The 19,677-nt window shown below is 39.8% G+C and overlaps 1 protein-coding gene across 1 annotated transcript in view; it reads left to right on the forward strand.

The window, feature by feature from the left end:
- LOC136879220 (heterogeneous nuclear ribonucleoproteins A2/B1) overlaps positions 1-17,795 on the forward strand; it is a 28,979-nt gene extending 11,184 nt beyond the window's left edge. Inside the window, exons 2-3 of the mRNA XM_067153024.2 lie at positions 2,082-2,415; positions 17,567-17,795. Coding sequence (XP_067009125.2) covers positions 2,082-2,415; positions 17,567-17,579 — 347 coding nt within the window. The 3' untranslated portion in view covers positions 17,580-17,795. The remainder of the gene's footprint in view (positions 1-2,081; positions 2,416-17,566) is intronic.
- The last annotated feature ends 1,882 nt before the right edge of the window (positions 17,796-19,677 follow it).

Here is a 19,677-nt window from a genome sequence, read left to right on the forward strand (position 1 = left end):
TTGAAGTTTTATTACTCGAAAATTTTGAAAATCCACAGCCTGTCACCAGTCCTTCGACCGAGTCAGGAAGGGAATGAATGAAGCCCTCATCTAGCGGCGAAGATTATTACTCGAATTCTTCAATATCTCGAGGGATAATGCAAGCCCAAATGTGAATTTATTTCTTGAATTTGAAGTATATGCAGAACATTACGCATATGTATACTTGATTATCCCTTGATTATCCCCAGATAAGATTAGCTCCTGTAGGAGAAACCTCAAATTAAAGCGCCTCTTTATACACAATTAAACGCACTCTACATTTAGTCAGAGTGTATTGTTTGCTAGGCCACTTCGCAATCCCTGAAAAGCGGTTTACAGTACTGGAATGGTGGAGGGGTTGAGGGGCGGAGCAGTCCTCAGTTGGCAAGGACGCATATGGTGCTGGAAATGTTATATTATTTTTTTTTCATTTTGCTTTACATCACACCGACAGAGATAGATTTTTATAGTAAAGATGGCATAGGAAAATGCTAGGAGTGGGGAGGAAGCGGCCGTGGCCTTAATTAAGGTATGGAAATGAGAAACCACGGAAAACCATCTTCAGGGCTGCCGACAATAGGGTTCGAAACGACCATCTCCTGGATGCAAGCTCACAGCTACGCGCCCTGGCTAACTCGCCCGTAATAATAATAATAATAATAATAATAATAATAATAATAATAATAATAATAATAATTGTAATTTCGTGTGGCTATTGCTTGCCTGGTACAAGCCCTATAATTGTACCGTAGATCCTACAACAACAACAACAACAACAACAACAACAACAACAATTACTACTAGTACCACTAATAATAATAATAATCGTATGGCCTCAGCTACCGTGTGCAGACATTTCAATTTGACGCCATCTGGTTGTCTGCTCGTCAATTTCGACGTTCCGTTTTACTCTAGGCCACCACTAGATGGCAGACCGAGTAAACCGAAACTCTCTTGGGCGGCTATGGCTGAGATTTAATGAATTTTGTCGGGTAAACACCAAATGTGTCACCAGAGATCTTTTACATGCCGACGTCGTACGACATGGAGTGTCGAATGGACTTTTTTCCGCCCTTCAAAAATCCGACTACCTCTGCCGGGTTTGAACCCGCTATCTTGGGATCCGGAGGCCGACACTCTACCGCTGATCCACAGAGGCAGCTTCTAGTACCGCTACTACTACTACTACTACTACTACTAAAATGTTTTCATTTCTGCCCTGAAGAGGGAGGCGGGCCTCTTAGAGACGGTGACGACGTCTCCCAGGCCGGGAGATTTGTTACGGTGAAGGAGGTGCTCGGAGAAGGTGAGGGGGTTGGCGGCCTCGGGCTATACTTTGAATTGTCCCGGCATTCGCCTTAGTGCAGGAGAATGGAAAATCAAGGAAAACCATTCTCGGAACAGCCGACGGTTGTGTCAGCCGTGATGTCCAGCCCCATCCCGTCTCCCAAATAGAGAGGCGTAAAGCCACGGTAAAGCCGCGGCCAACGCTCCACTGCTCTGTTGGCCGGTCGGAGTGCAGAGCCGTTGGACCACGGACCAGCCGTGGCCACTTACGGGCCGAGGCCCACTCTGCACCTACCGACAGATCCTCCAACGAGTGTAGGCTGGGTATCCGACGTGTATGGGGATACTGCCTGATTATGTGGATAAGTATAGTGTTGTATAAGTTGCAGTTTGGGGTGGCACAAGCACCCAGTCCCAGAGCAAAGGAAATTAATCATTTAAGATTAAAATTTCCTATTTGGGCCTGGAATTGAACCGGGGCCCTCTGAACCGAAGACTATTCAGCCAAGGAGCCACATTCAGTCTCTTTCGTTGCCATCCATCTCCGGTAGATGTCACATCTGCAGCGATTGAACAAAAACTAGCTTGTCAATGATGTGTACAAGAGCTAGTGTCCTGTAAAATGTGTTTTGCACAGAATTGCTATGTTGGGAGAAGGCATATCAGAACCTTAATTATCTCACATTTGTATATTAGTAATTACACAATCATAGTGTTGATCCCATTACATATTGTACTTCCGCAAGTATTAAAATTGTGACTCTTCTTCGCAGTGTACGAACTACAAGAAATACCAGCTGCTCGTCTACGTAGATCTCCTGAGCCTCTTCCAGTAGCCCTAGCACTTCCTGGAGGTTATGGCTCAGGGTACAACAACTACGGCCATGGTTATAATAAACCCTTCAGAGGACACGGAGGTTTCCCAGCAAGTGGAGGCTACCAGATGTATGGTGGACATCAAGGACATAGAGGCCAACAGGGATACTATGCATATCCTCAAAATAGTGGCACATATTCTTCCAGCGTGTCTTCCAGCTCCGCTTCAAGTCACTCCAAAGGTGGCAATGGAGGGTCCTCCAGCTATGCTAGCAGCAACGCCGGCAGCCAGTATGTATAGTTCATTTCTGGTATCATATGAGGAATGGTTCCGAAATGAAGAATGTATTTAAGGTGTTAGGTAGAAGAAGGTAACAATGTAAACACAATATTTTGAGAAAAAACACGAGTAATGTATTTCATGTCACCTAAAGACTGGTTCTCAAATACTGAATACACAGAACATTCATCATCATTTATAAATCATGATTTTTTTACTGTATTATTTTAATAGAGTAGAAACTGTTTCATTGGAACGTTTTAAATTCGAATTTATGATCACTTCGAACGTTTTTCAAGGTTTCTTCACCTTCTTAACCAATATAATGTTAAAAATTCGAGATTCATTTAAGTATCATTTTAATTACAACTATTCAATTTGAAGACTATTTCGCAACCTGAGGAGATCAACAGAGAAAATAAAAAAAAATACATGAGCCAGTAATTCCCTTCTTTCAAAGATTACATAACGTCAACAAAATCACCGTAAAAGAGGCTTGTTCTTTGGAGCCAGAGGAACGATTCCAAACGGATTTGTAAAGTGGAGGGAAACACACAAACTGGAAAAACAACCTCCACATCAGATTATAAATTTATAAATTTTTCAGTACTAATCGTCAGAAATCATCTATACGGACATCACAGCATTTGCAATTTCACTAGAAACCTATGGCTTGAAATGTATTACAAATTCATATAAATCACTTGTAAATTATTCTGTGTCTCATGGCAAGCACATTTTAGTGTCATTTAAATAATAATAACAATGATAATAATAATTCCTACTACTAGCTGATGTACCCGTGCTTCACTATGGAATTCTACATTGTATACAGAATTCTTGGTTAGCCATAGCTCTTAACGTTACCCTAGAAGCGCGACGGGGAAGTCACTAAACGTCTTTTCTCATATGAAGACTGCGTTAGGGAATTCTCATTGTAATGGTAGACCCGCTTGGCTACTATCAGTCGCAATCAGGTTGGGGAGTTTTCATTATAATGGTAGACACTCGCTCTCCACCTGCCTTTTTACATCCTCCGAAAGACTGTCTTAGTGATTTTCTCAACTGAAATGAACATAGGCCATTGCAATGACGTCAGTAGTAATGGCGCGATTAAAAGCAGTGCTTTCATATGAAGTACTCGATCAAATGAAAAACCACACATTTGCTCACTTTTAATGAACAGCGCTACGCTGCCGATCTAACAGTCAAACGTTTCAGAGCTGGAATGACCAAGAAGCAGATAGCCGTGATCCGTGAACACACTGTATTTTTTCGGCGGGGGTAGGGTGGGGGGGGGGGTGGGAGGGGGGTCGAATAGTGGACAGCCGCAGGGTAAAGACTATGCCTTTTTACTAATCTGTTTCCTAGGAGTACCCGATGAGTCGGAAAATCTCAATTCACTACACTGGCGGCGGAAAAACCTAAATCACTTGGAGACAAATGTTTCCTCCAAGCCAGAAGAGAAACCCCCTCTTCACTACTAATTTGGGATAAAATGAATCTAGAATTTAATGAAAGTAGAGAGGAAAATGATTTCATAAGAAACGGCTCTTTTCAGGGTTGAATTTTTTGTTATTTAGTGAATTGTGGTGCTATAATTTGGAATAGGCCTAAATTGTCATTCTAGACCAGGTCATACTACTACTTCTACTACTACTAAGTGAGCCTCTGACTGAGGCTAAGTGTGCACACTGCTCATTAAAAACAGTGCGTCAGAGTAGGGATCGAATAGCTGTAATACTATGATTAACCAGTGTGTTATGTACCAGCAGTATCAGAAAATGTATGAACCAGAGGAATGGCATGGTAAAAAAGAAAGTTTTCTAACTCCCCAGCTCTTTCCTGCCAATATTCATTCAGGCTGTTATACTCGGTAAACATCAGTAATCTCATCTATTGGAGTTGAGTGGCAGAATAAGAGACATAGGACATCACAACAAACAATGGTCATTGTAATGCTATTGTTGATAAATGTTATGCGCTTTTGATATTGTATATCTTCATATTTAGCTTTTTCGGACTCTAAAATATCACTCATGTCATAGTCGGTACGTTAAAACTGAATAAAACATAAATGATAGGAAATTTTATTCTCTATAACTTTTGTTATGTAGCACTTTTCGATAGGAGGATTAACATAGGTATTTAAAAATTACATTTTAGGCACCTTCCCCTAAACTACAATTTCATCCACGGTGAGTAAAATTGTTTATAGCTTAGACCGTAGTTTCGTATTCACCGACTCTATATACCGATTTTCAATGAATTCTGTTAACCCATTTTCTCGTGGCTCGTTGTTGATATGGACTTAGCAACAAAAATACAAATTCATGAATGTCTGTGTTATCATAGCTGGTTGGGTAAAAATATATAAGACATACATGATCGGAAATTTATTTCTATATAACTTTCGTAATGTAGTATTTATCGATATTACCACCAATATAAATACTGTATTTGAGAATTAAATTTTAGACCTTCCCGTAAACTACCATTTCACTCAGCGTGAATAAAATGATTTATAAACTAGATTGTAGTGGCTCATTCCCGAATTTACATAGTAGTTTTCATTAAGGGGAGTCTGAAACCAAACAATTAAAAACTGACATTTTCCAAATGCTGTCTCATTCAATTATTTGGACTCTGCTGATTAAAATGGTGTATAATTTATTTTAGTACGACACATGGAAGCATTTTAAAGAAATATTTTAAAAATCAATGCACAAGTGTTAAATTGGACAACTTAGACATATTTCATTTTGAAAATAAAAATATGTGGAAACCTTTAATCTAGAAGGCTGTGCTTTTAACTGTTCTATTCCTGAATGTAATGCGCAGAGGTTTCCGTCACTGTCATAACAAACATTTCAATAGTTTCGATTAAGTAGAGTTAGATTTTAGGCACTGTTGTGGGTAAATGTGTGAGTGAACATTCTGTTTTACTTTAAAATCATATTCTGTAAAATGACTTTTTTCACACGTTTAACCCCTTATCTCAGAAACTAAAATGGATAAGCAGTTCATTGCAGAGAGTCACCTTGTTCCATGGTACAGCTACTGAACCAGATAAAAGCACTTCACATACACAGTTTCTGATTTACATACATTTATAATGACATTTTTGTTAAAAATTTGGAACTTATTAAACAAACTCATAACTTTACAATCGCTTGATCCAACCATTCCATCCTAGTTCAGTACTTATGGAAAGGGTGTAAATACAAGTAGTAAAAATATCAAAGCTGTAAACTTAATACGTCCTGAGATAACGGGGCATATTTTCTGCCAAATTAACATTATCAAGATGGGGCTTTCCGACTCCCCTTAAATTCTCTTCAGCCGTTTTCTCGTGATGTGTGTGCATAGAGACAGACAGACAGACAGACAGACAGACAGACAGACAGACAGACAGACAGACAGACAGACAGACAGACAGACAGACAGACAGACAGAAATCACGGAAAAGTAAAACGTGCATTTCCTTATTACTATGGTCATTACATAAATACAATTCTTTTCTAATTATGAGCAATGTACAAACAAAACTCTTATTTTATATATATATATATTATTAAATCTCATAATTAAAAAAATATTTGTTCAAATATGATAAAATGCTGCCTAGGTAGAGAAGTTGTGTAGAACTGAGCTGGCGCGAGAAATGGAATTGGTACGAAGCTAAGAAGGGGTTCAAGCCCTTGACCGCCTGATGGTATGTTAGTTGAACATTCTGCTAGGTAGCTCTTTAGACCGAATCCCAGAAGTCCACGTGGAGTTGATTGAAGTTTGTCAGCAGATGAAATGAGACATTTGTTGGCTACTGAAAAAGAGGGGACGTGGATGTGCTTGGAATGTGTAGGGATCCCTTTGGTTTCGATATTCATGTAAGTACGGGGTGTGATACTGTTTCATTCGAATTCGTGGACAATTACTGTAAATTTTTATCCTGGACCCTTCGACTTGAAATTCGCCAAAATACTTCTTGAGAAATCTTAACTTGAAGTCCTTCGATGATACATATACACCCATGTTGCGATGACTTGTTTAAAAGGAAACATTTTATCTGCCATTACATAATTATCATGATTCTTTTCTGGACTCAATGTCTGAAAACAATATACATTTCTCTTTTGAGTCTTTCAAATTGTCACCCTTATCACCCGAGAGAACTGATTTTAGTCCTATTTCACTTTTTACATGAAAATCGCAAACGTAAGTCTGGAAGAGTTCATGCAATTTCTCAACTTTCAAACTAGGTGACTCGAAATACTTCCTCTGTTTTTCATTTCGTTAAGAGTGGGATATTTATTGAGGTACTTACGGTTTTGAGATTTCGAATCTAGTTGTTGTGTCAACAATACCTCGGCTTTAGATCAATATCAGTAAGGGGACTGCTCCCATTATCGGTAAGGCAGTGTCCGGCTCCATGGCTAAATGTTTAGCGTGTTGGCCTTTGGTCACAAAGGTCCCGGGTTCGATTCCCGGCAGGGCCGGGAATTTTAACCATAATTGGTTAATTCCTCTCGCACGGGGGATGGGTGTATCATCATTTCATCCTCATCACGACGCGCAGGTCGCCTACGAGAGTCAATTCAAAAGACCTGCACCTGGCGAGGCGAACTTGTCCTCGGACACTCCCGGCACTAAAAGCCATACGCCATTTCATTTTTTTTCAACTCCAGTAGCCGGAGGAGCGCTGACAAGCATCTCGCGAACATTATTATACCGTATAATTCTGAGAAGTTCCGGTCGGACAGCACATGAAGAAGGGATTCGTACTCGCGACAGCAGTGTCTGAAGCTATGTATGTCGGAAGTGCACCCTGCCAGAGAAACAAACTGGAGCAACAATGGCTGTCGTCTTCGACTTGTCCTCCAGTACAGAAAGAACTTTCATCACCACCGATGAGTTCCTGGCTGGTACCTCACAGAAGTTCGGCTCCATGGCTAAATAGCGTGTTGGCCCCTGGTCCACGGGAACCTACGTTCGATTACCAGCCGGATCACTCGTTGACTGAACGGTCAGCGTACTGGCCTTCGGTTCAGAGGGTCCCGGGTTCGATTCCCGGCCGGGTCGGGGATTTTAACCTTAATTGGTTAATTCCAATGGCACGGGGGCTGGGTGTATGTGTTGTCTTCATCATCATTTCATCCTCATCACGACGCGCAGGTCACCTACGGGTGTCAATAGAACGACCTGCACCTGGCGAGCCGAACCCGTCCTGGGATATCCCGGCACTAAAAGCCATACGTCATTTCATTTACCAGCCGGATCGGGAGGAGTATTAACTTTTATCGTTTTCTTCCGATAGCTCAGGGTCTGATGTGTGCCGTCTTGAGCATTAGAATTCATCATAGGTGGGATCGAATTCTCACAGACGCCATTAGACCACACGTCATTATTATTATTATTATTATTATTATTATTATTATTATTTATTATTATTATTCAATCAAATCAATCGAAGGGATTTATGTTGACAATTGGGCTTCAGTAAGAATCGATGGTAGAATGAGTTCTTGGTTCAGGGTACTTACAGGGGTTAGACAAGGCTGTAATCTTTCACCTTTGCTGTTCGTAGTTTACATGGATCATCTGCTGAAAGGTATAAAATGGCAGGGAGGGATTCAGTTAGGTGGAAATGTAGTAAGCAGTCTGGCCTATGCTGACGACTTGGTCTTAATGGCAGATTGTGCCGAAAGCCTGCAGTCTAACATCTTGGAACTTGAAAATAGGTGCAATGAGTATGGTATGAAAATTAGCCTCTCGAAGACTAAATTGATGTCAGTAGGTAAGAAATCCAACAGAAATGAATGCCAGATTGGTGATACAAAGCTAGAACAGGTCGACAATTTCAAGTATTTAAGTTGTGTGTTTTCCCAGAATGGTAATATAGTAAGTGAGATTGAATCAAGGTGTAGTAAAGCTAATGCAGCGAGCTCGCAGTTGCGATCAGCAGTATTCTGTAAGAAGGAAGTCAGCTCCCAGACGAAACTATCTTTACATCGGTCTGTTTTCAGACCAACTTTGCTTTACGGGAGCGAAAGCTGGGTGGACTCAGGATATCTTATTCATAAGTTAGAAGTAACAGACATGAAAGTAGCAAGAATGATTGCTGGTACAAACAGGTGGGAACAATGGCCGGAGTGAACTCGGAATGAGGAGATAAAGGCTAATTTAGGAATGAACTCAATTGATGAAGCTGTACGCATAAACCGGCTTCGGTGGTGGGGTCATGTGAGGCGAATGGAGGAGGATAGGTTAACTAGGAGAATAATGGACTCTGTTATGGAGGGTAAGAGAAGTAGAGGGAGACCAAGACGACGATGGTTAGACTCAGTTTCTAACGATTTAAAGATAAGAGGTATAGAACTAAATGAGGCCACAACACTAGTTGCAAATCGAGGATTTTGGCGACGTTTAGTCAATACACAGAGGCTTGCAGACTGAACGCTGAAAGGCATAACAGTCTATTATGATAATGTATGTATGTATGTATGTATGTATGTATGTATGTATGTATGTATGTATGTATGTATGTATGTATGTATGTATGTTATTATTAATTCGTTATTTAGTTAATAACACTTCACTGTGTTTCGACCATTCGGGCGTATTAGGAACTTAACATTTTCACCAGATCTTGCCCGAGAAAGTGCAACATACAATTGCCGTGACTGAATGCTGGTTGGGGTAAGTAGACCCCCGCATTTTCAAGAGTTTGTCCCTGGGCTTTATTAATGGTAATGGTCATACAGAAGGCTAGTCGACTCGATACCTTCACGCCTGTGCGAACGTCGATATTTTCTATTAATAGTATGTACGTTATTAGAAACGTTCTGCCATGTGTTGAATATATTAAGAAGCTGGGGAGGGTCAGAGTATCAAAGAGTGTATAGCACAAAATAATATTCTTCCAGGATCAGAGGAAGTGTGTATACTCTATGACTTGACAGGTAGTAATCAAACATGGCTGCATGCAATGATATTACTAAGGATGAAAAATCACATAATTAGATCAGAATATTAATGAAAATGCTAGTCGCTTTGCAGCATGCTATTATAAATACAGGATGTATTGCAGGTTAAAGTTGCATTAACTAAGAGACCTATCAACGTCTCATGATTCAGCCGAAGGTAATTTTGGAGAAAATAAAACAATCATGAAGCAAATCTATTCAGTAGAACAGACGGACGGATTAGCCAAAGCTGTTTTAGTTAACTCTTAATCTATATAAATAAAATTGTTTCTGTTTGTCTGTTTGTCTGTCTGTTTGTCTGTTCCACCATCACGTCGAAACGGCTGGATAGATCTCAACCAAACTTCATATTTAGAGTATACTGACCCCGGGGAAGGTTTCGATATGCATATCATTTTAAAATCTTTGAAAAGACGGGGGTTTTATAGGAAAAACGGTTTTCCTCCATTTTCTCTTATACTATTATAGGCAAAATATCGAATTTGTCGTATAAGGACGAGACAAAGCTCAATTTAATCCTCTTGACGCAAAGAACAAAACTCGGTAAGCCCTACGGGCCCGAAAACCATGTTTTAAGGCCCTAAAACCAACCGTTACGGAGATATTGGCACCACACTACCCCTGCTCTAGGAATCGGATAAAGAAATGAACTGCCGTAACCATGGCAACGTCAGCTCCAGGATTCTAGAGCAGTGAGATTATGCATGTACGTTTGGGCATAGCTGTCAACCAAAATAGGTACAAATAAGACTTAATATCTGGGAAAAAAATATACTGTTGTGTAAGGCACTCATAGGACTCCTTTGGGCGGGGATGGAAAGGGGGTGAAGAACGAGTGTAAAAATCTTACTATATATAGAAATGGAAGTGTGTGTGTAAATGACACATCTCCAACTAAACCACCGGAGCAATTTCAACCAAACTTGGTACACGTATCACTTACTATCGGGAGACGAGCACTGTGGTGGTTAAGCCATCCCTAGCGCCCTTAAGGGAGAGGGTCAGGGGGGGTAGTTACAATAATAATCGAGAATAGTGTCGAATTCATAGTTTTCGGGGTCGCTGAGTTGAAAAGTAATACTCTAGAATTTTTTAAAGTCCAGCCCCCCCTTTTTTTGCTAGGGGCTTTACGTCGCACCGACACAGATAGGTCTTATGGCGACGATGGGATAGGAAAGGCCTAGGAGTTGGAAGGAAGCGGCCGTGGCCTAATTAATGTACAGCCCTAGCATTTGCCTGGTGTGAAAATGGGAAACCACGGAAAACCATCTTCAGTGCTGCCGATAGTGGGATTCGAACCTACTATCTCCAGGATGCAAGCTCACAGCCGCGCCTCTACGCGCACGGCCAACTCGCCCGGTAGAGCCCCCTTTTAGGTGGGGAGCAAAGGGTGGGGGTGAGATATAGAAATAATAAAAAATAAAAAATAAACAGTTTCGAATCCATAGATAGTAGGTTCGAACCCCACTGTCGGCAGCTCTGAAAATGGTTTTCCGTGGTTTCCCATTTTCACACCAGGCAAATGCTGGGGCTGTACCTTAATTAAGGCCACGGCCGATTCCTTCCAACTCCTATCCCTTCCCTGTCCCATCGTCGCCATAAGACCTATCTGTGTCGGTGCGACGTAAAGCAACTAGCAAAATAAAAAGAATAAAAATGTTTGTTTGTTCCACCATCACGTCGAAAGGGCTGGATAGATCTCAACCAAACTTCATATTTAGAGTATACTCACCCCGGGGAAGGTTTCGATATGCATATCATTTTAAAATCTTTGAAAAGACGGGGGTCTATAGGAAAACCACAACGGTCTTCCTCCATTTTCTCTTATACTATTGATTTTCTGCAAACTCTGTGGACCGTATGTGAAAGGTCTCTTCAACACAAACAACTTTCGTTGTGTTCATAATTTACCTTACTCTTCAAATGACGGAGAAATTTACTATTTTCTGCCGATACCATGCTCGGCATTGAGGGACCGACAGAGCGATAACGAATATATGGGTTACCATGGCAACGTCTCTGACTGCTTGCCAGCAGGGAAGTAACGTATTGTCATTTTCCTCATCATTCCTTTAAATTCGTGGTTGTTCCTTGGGTAGAAAGCAAGAGAGTCGTCAATCGGCCATTCTGCGGGATATTGGCGGAATATCATTGGAGGTTATAACCGTCCTCGAATAGCATAAGTAATAACACAAATATTCATCTTCTTATCTGATTACCTAAGAATCCCTGCGCCTAAATTTCTCTCCGATTACCGCTTTCTTATATCCATAACTCACTCCGGCATAATTTATTGAGGAGCATTTGATTTTCCAATACATTCACTTGGTATTTATATATTTGTCGTCATCCGGATGTCCTCTGTTATAATCTATTTTCTATTAATTTCAACTTACTAAACTGTATTACTTTCTTCCTTAATTACCACGTATGTATGCGAGTGCTAATACCGAATGCTGTACACTCTTTCCTTTGAGGAAATATTCTAAGCTATGCAAATGTATAACTTCTGGCCCAGGAAAATTCCGAAATATGGATGCAATTTTAACGGCGGTGCAGACCTTCGTTTCGGGGTAATTGGTGGCTAATCAGTAAGTCGTATCAAAAGTCACAAAGCAAATTGCGTTTCATTTTGGAGAGATCTACAACTTTTGTCCTGTGACTTTTCGTCGTATTTCTATCCCTAATACATTAAACACAAGTTGATTTTGTACTTTTACACGTATATGTTATCATTTGGCACACTTATAGGAAAGGTAGAATCATGACATTCGGCACGCACATTGACATGACCATTGGCAATGTTATAGCCAAATTTTATGATTCTAGCTGTCACATGAGAATCAAAAATATAAAGTAGCATTCAAAAACTGTACAAGATTTCACCCCATTCAATGACTCTAACTCAATCTAACCCATAAATAAAGGAGATACGAGAATATGTCATAGGACCAACCATGTAGAGCACTGAAAGGGGCGTCTGATGGTGAAGTCCGTTTGTAGATACGTCGTACAGTTGCAAAGCAGTAACTATCGAAATAAAGGTCTACACTTCTAGAGTATGTCTGTACATTGACAATTTTGGCGAAATTTCCGTACAGTTATCCGTTTCAGGTGTAATAATGACCATCTGCATATATTCTCTTTTTGTGTCTGTATGTTTGTTTGTTTGTCTGTTTGTCTAAAACTTGGAAACTACTGGATATATTTCCACCAAACTTGATATTTAGAATCCATCTGTCCTTTGGTAGGTTTTAGGGCAAGTATTGTTTCTGAATCCCTGAATTGACTGGGGGATTATACGAAACCGAAACCGTCATTTTGCAACCAAACTTAATGTAAATTTAGCTGCCGTAATGGAAATTCATTTCTAGGCCTTTTTCCTCATGTGCATCATTTCAATACGAGGATTAATAAGGGAGATATCATTAACGGACCGTTTTCCGGTACAAGTCCCACCGGACTTAACTCAAGAGCGGGTGCGTGTAAAGCGTATGTTTTACAACTTGAAAACTACTGAAGATATTTGAGTCAAACTTTATATTAACATCCACCTGTCCAACGGTAGGTGTTAATCGTCAATAACATTTCATGTTCCCGGAATGGACTGGCGGTTTATAGGGAACCGAAATGGTGATTTTACTCTTCCAGAATATATACAGTACAAGACCAACCTGACTGGAAATCGACCAAACATGATGGAATTCCATCTCTAAAACTTTTTTTCATGTGCATTTTTTCGACAGGAGGATTAATAAGGGAGATATCATAAACGGTCCGTTTTTCCGGTTAAGTCCAGCGGATATAGCCCAAAAGGTGTTGTACGTGGAGCAGGTTCCTTATTTATCTATGTAAATAAAATCGTAACTACTGTGTGCCTGTACATAGACTATTTTGTCGAAATTTTCGTACAGCTACACGCTTAAGGGGTAATAGTGATCATCTGCATATTTTTTGGTTTAGTATCTTGAAAGTTCTACTTTTTACACTTCTCACTGAAAACCCAGATTGCAGCATAATCTGCCAGTCGAGAAAGAAAACTGAAATTTGGCAAAATTTTACGACTTAGCCTGTAACGGGCGGAAAACTTCCAAGAGCTTTAAATTTTTCCCTTTCTATCCCGAAGAATATCGAAATATGGAGGCAATTTTAATGATGGTGCAGACCTTGGGGAAGTATCATCACATAACGGATGGCACAATCCCCGTTCAATTTGGAGTGATCTACAACCTTGGTCGTACGACTTTTTGTCGTATTTATATCCATTTTACGTTTGACTTTTCTCTATTTCTCGATCTTAAGTAAAGTAGTACTTTTCACATACATAATTCATACCTTCCATCACTTAGAGGAAAGATAGAATCATCATACTCTACACGAAAATTGGTCCACCCAGTAGCCATATGTGAGCCAAATGCTATGTATGTAGCTGTCACTTAATTATCCGAAAAGCAATGCAATGTGAGATAATCTTACACAAATTTTACCCAAGTTTCTAACTCAATCTGACCCATGAATAGATGAGATATCATATGACCAGCAATTTAGGCCGCTAAATCCGGCGTCTTATGGTACAATCTTTTCTCGATATGATGTACCGTTTAGAAGCAGTTAATCTGTAAATGAAGGTCTGCAATATTGTAAACAAGCACATACTTTCGTATGTCGAACTATATATATTCACTGATGTCGATTTTGTAGCGATCGAGAAAGGGTGTGTCTGCTATTGTAATCAGTACTCCGCACACCGACTATGACTGGCAGTAGGAATGGAGTCCTTCTCCAATTCCTGTGTAACTGGCATTAATGAGGCAGGCCTACCATTGTAATGAATAATTCACTTCTCGATTTGACTTTCAGAAGGCAAGGGAGCATGCAGCATACAGTCTTTGGCTGTAGGCAAGCGTTCCCGCAGTTATAAACAGATGTACCCATCTAAAATGTGACTGGCATTAGGCATACTGGCCTGCTATTTTGATGGAAACTCATCAACTTGGTGTGACTGGCAGGAAGCTGGCTGGCAGTTGGAAAAGGGGCTTATCATTATAATGATAACTGCACAACTCAATTTTGACTGGTTGTAGGGAAGTTTCCTGCCATTATAATAAAAACTCTTCAATTTGTAATATGTCTGGAGGTAGGAAAGGGGGCCTGCAATTGTAACGGAAACTCCCCAAATAGATTGTGACCGCGCAGTAGGCAATGGGGCCTGCAATTATAATGTAAACTTCCCAACTCGATTGTGAATCGCAGTAGGGAAGTGAGCCTGTCGTTATCATCACAAATCCGTAACAAGCACTTTACACTGGAAACAACGTATGGGGACCTCTGCATATTGTTTCTCGGATAACGCTAAGAGACATGCTATTTTAAAACAATCTTATTTACTGCATGTACAGTATTTACTTCAATATTCGTATACAATGCAGAATACCGTAGCGAAGCACGGGTACATTTGCTAGTATATAGACTAAAACACCCGTGCCTCTCCACAGCATGTATCATAAATAGGTCAGATAACTCGTAGTCATAGTGTTTTGCCTGCCATTTGCAATGGTATTATGATCATTTAATGGGAAGCACGTTATGGTATGCTGCAGTTCGTAGACAGAATTCATCCATTTTGAAGTCATCTATCCATATATTCGCTTTTTATTCTGCAGTTCTTGATGTAGAGCTAGGTATTGTGTCTTAGAAGGCAATGGTATTTTTAATCTCACTTCTATATAGAACGATTGTCTTGTGAGGTCATAGGTTAAGCTCGAAAGAGCGTTTCTGGCCAGGCAGATAATTTTTTTAAAAAAAGATACGTGGCTTTCACTCTTTCTAGTGTAACTAGATTATCATTCGATAGGTGTTCTCATATAATATCTAAATTGTGATTGGGTCTGTTTGTACGTAGACTTTTTTCTCTTAGCAGCATATAAGGTATTAGGAACGCTCTGCCATCTGTTGAATATATTTCGAAGCTGGGAAAGGTTAGAACCGGCAGGGGTTTCCAATTTGTAAGGGCTCGAGGGGCATATTGGAAACCTTAGTCATGCTCGCGGGCTGCACTTGAATAATAGGCCAATTTTCGTAAAATTCTGCACATAGTAGGCTTACAAAACTACCATTTTGAAAAAATAATATGCATAATTCAATTGAAATAAAGGTTTGATAATTTTAATTACTTAAGTAAAACATTATTTTAAAATATTGGAGCCGGGCAGGGTGGCTTAGATGGTTGAGGTGCTGGCCTTCTGAAGCCAGCTTGGCAGGTTCGATGTTAGATCATTCCGGAGGTGCTCAGATACGTCAGTCTCGTGTCGACTGATTTACTGGCACGTAAAAGAACTCCTGCTCGACAAAATTCCGGCACCTAGGCGTCTCCGAAAAACATCAAAAGTAGTTAGTGGGACGTAAAAACCAATCACTATTATCTGAAATTTGGATTTTAAATTTTTTAAATGAAAAATAATCTATTCAGATCAAGTGAATTTTTAAAAGGAGGAAATAGTATTAAAGATTGAACTAGTTCGGACTTGGGTCTATAAAGAATATGAAAATTAATACATTTTTGAACGACCTATAAAATATTATTTTGTAACTATTCTTCACATTATTTATTAGAATGGTCTCGCGGGCCGCATTATATGGCTTCGCGGGCCACATGCGGCCCGCGGGCCGCCAATTGGAAACCCCTGGGTTAGAGAATCAAAGAGTATCTACTTCCGTGATCAGAGGAAGTGTATACTCTCTGGCTTGACAGGTAGTAATCAAACATGGCTGCATCCAATTACATTACTTAGAATGAAAATCATATATCAGAATATTGATTAAAGTTTTAGTCGCATAGCAACCTGCTACGTACAGAATGTATTGCGGGTTAGGGTAAGCTTTCCCCTGCAATTATTGGAGTGATGATTTGATTTTATGATTACTCAAAGTTGACTGAACTTAGAGACCTAACAGTGTCTCATGATTCACCGACAGGTAATTCTGGAGAGAATAAAACACAAATGAAGCAAATCGGTCCAGTAGAAAGGACGGACGGATTTGCCAAAGATGTTTTTAGTAAACTGTTTTAATATATAATCATCTCACAGAAAATTTTTTTTTTTTTGCTTCTTGTTTCACTTCGCTCTAACATATCGAATATTTTCGGCGACGGAGAGGTGGGAAAGGTATCGATCGTGGCCTTATTTAAGGTACAAGTGTGAACATGGGAAAGAACGGAAAACCATCTTCGTGGTTGCCGACGGTGGGATTTGAACCCAGTATCACCTAAATGCAAGCTCAAAGCTGCACGACTTGGACAGATAAACAATATTATATAAATTTTAGGATATTCATAAATTATTAAATGTCACTACCTTCGAAACCATAAATCTGATCATCTTGTTGTAAAATCGACTGCACAGAGATTGAAGGTCAAGTCCTCTCGTGACGCCAATTGTAAGGCGGCAGTGGTGAATGGAGATTTACACAGCGTGAGTCAGTACTTCATTTTTGTGTGTGTGTTTAGGTTTCAATCACTAAAGAGAAAGGGTTTTCAATTTGTTACTATTTCTTGTTGGGTGCAGTATTTTTTTCCATCTGTCTCTTGTCACAGACCAGAGTACAATGTATCTTCCCCTGAAGTCTGAGTCTCGTTAATGGTTGTGACAGTATGGAACCTGCGAGGTATGGTTGGTGCTGAGTATGACATTCATAGCATTCATAGCATCTGGATGTTCTGAAAGGTTCTACTCGTAAGACCAGAAGTGCTGCAATAGTACTTTCTGGCCCAGTGAGAAAAGCAATGGTAAATTACCGCATCCCTCACCTTGCCACTTACGTCTCATTATTCGATTCATTTAATTTATAATAAGTACCTAAATGCCAATTAAAGTCTCCTCAAAATATTAGAGAGAACAAGAGTGCAAAATCATTAGAGGAATCATGGGATTCACTTACAAAAATGGCATTCATCATTAAAAAAATCTAACATGGAAGTCTATAGCAAAATAGAGATAATTAGACAATCAGCAAAAGACGGAAACGATTTTACAGTCACCTCAAACGAATGGACGGGGCATATTTATTTATTTATTTATTTATTTATTTATTTATTTATTTATTTATTTTTGAAGCAATAAAGTAGATTCACTCTCAGGTTATTGATGAATAACATCTTGTTTCTCCGTTTCTTTTCCAGGAGTTATGGCTGAAGAGTTCGCACCATGCTGTTTGAATGAGTGATATCAACATATATCTATAAGGCAGCATAATTCATACTCACATTTAGAACACAGCCACACGTTCTTGTGAGGTATTTCGGTTTATATAAAATGTATTTGAATGCTGTATCCATACCTGGTCACAAAACTTGTTTTAAAAGAGATGTATTTGAGCTTTATACAATGAATAAAATCCTTGTCCAGCAATCTGTTATATATTTTGTATAAAACCTCACATATCTAGGTATCAGTATGCATGTATTGTCATTAATAAAATACTGACTGTTTTATTGAATTAATTTAATCTAGGATAACTAAATCAGTATAGAGAGAGAGAGAGAGAGAATTATATACGACAGTGAATGACAACCCTTCACTAATTACTGGCTATTTACAGAAGTATCTTGTCTTCTCAGTGACTCTCCGGCTGGTAGACTTTACTTTGAAAGGCGAGCTTCCGCAGTCTTCTCCGATAGGTTTTACTTTTTATTTTGCTGCACGCACACGACAGTCGCTTCATATAACAGTCCCATGTAGTCGGGTTCGAACGCACGTCCGTTGACTATCACACAGTACGACTACTATATACTTGGCTCGAGTCCAGACAAGTCCGATAACTCGCACAATATACACGAGTGTCTGCTCCACACACTGAACTCTCAGCTCACGATTCGTAACTGACTACTCAATACTCAATACAACCACCTATCTTAGAAGCGAGCCTGCTTTTATATACCTGGTGAAGAAGTTCTTGTATCTTCAGGATACGGCCAGAATACGAGTGTTTTAGGTTCGCGTTCTAGAAAATTCACGACCGGGTGAGTTGGCCGTGCGTTAGGGTCGCACAGCTGTGATCTTGCATCCGGGAAATAGTGGATTCGAACCCCACTGTCGGCAGCCCTGAAGATGGTTTTCCGTGGTTTCCCATTTCTATACCAGGAAAATGCTGGGGTTGCATCTTAATTAAGGCCACGACCACTTCCTTCCCACTCCTAGGCCTTTCCTGTCCCATCGTTGCTATAAGACCTATCCGTGTGGGTGCGACGTAAGCAAATAGCAAAAAAAAAAAAAAAAAAAAAATCACGGAGACACCAGATGAAAGGGACAACAGAAGCACTATCTCCGGAATGCAAGCCTACAGCTGCGCGACCCTAATAACACGGCTGACTCGCTCGATCTTTAGCCGATACCTTCTGTTTTCGAAGTTTCAGATCCCTTCCATTTTCCCTCTAATTAGGGTTGGTAGAGGATGGTAGCCCAGTTGAACTCCCTCTTAAAACAATAATCACCGCCATGACTTACTAGGGCCCTGAGTTCGATTCCCGGCCTGGTCAAAGATTTTTACCTGGATATTAGTTCTGGTTCGATGTTCAATCAGCCTGCGCGAGAACAAGTGAGTAGCTATCTGATATTGAGATACCGGTCTCTGTCTAAAAAGAGCCAAGAATTACGGCCGAGATAATTCATTACGCTGACCACACGTCACCTCGTAATCTTCAGGCCTTACGCTGAGTAGCAGTCACTTACTAGACTAAGGCCCACCAAGGTTCTATGGTTGTAGAGCCATTGGGGTATAAATGTACAACAGTTATAAAATGTATAAATAAACGATTTTGTCGAATTATTTGGATTATAAATCAATTTGGATATTCTCTTGTGCCACCATTCCGAATATAAATGAACAAGAATAAATCAATGATTCACAAGTGATCCTTTATTAAAAAGTTAAAGAACAGAACATAGCGGAGTTTTGGATGCATATTGACAAGAAATGTACAATTTCAAGGCTAAAAGCACAGGAGATTCTGATTCCTTTCGCAGAACTTGCTTATGCAAGACAGGCATTTCTACTTCGGTAAAAATTACGTGAAAATATTCAAGACTAAATATTACAGAAGAACTTAGTATTACCATGTCTGATATTGCGCCACGTTTTTATATTCTTTCTTCTCATAAGGAGGTATATCAATCACAATGAATGATGATACTTAAATATTTGATTTTCATCATAGGGAAAAGTTAGATTCTTGTTACCTAAACAGAGTTTTACTAGAATAAAAGTATATTGGTCAGCTATCTCATTGTACAA

This window comes from Anabrus simplex, chromosome 8, assembly GCF_040414725.1.
Source record: "Anabrus simplex isolate iqAnaSimp1 chromosome 8, ASM4041472v1, whole genome shotgun sequence".
Classification (NCBI taxonomy): domain Eukaryota; kingdom Metazoa; phylum Arthropoda; class Insecta; order Orthoptera; family Tettigoniidae; genus Anabrus; species Anabrus simplex.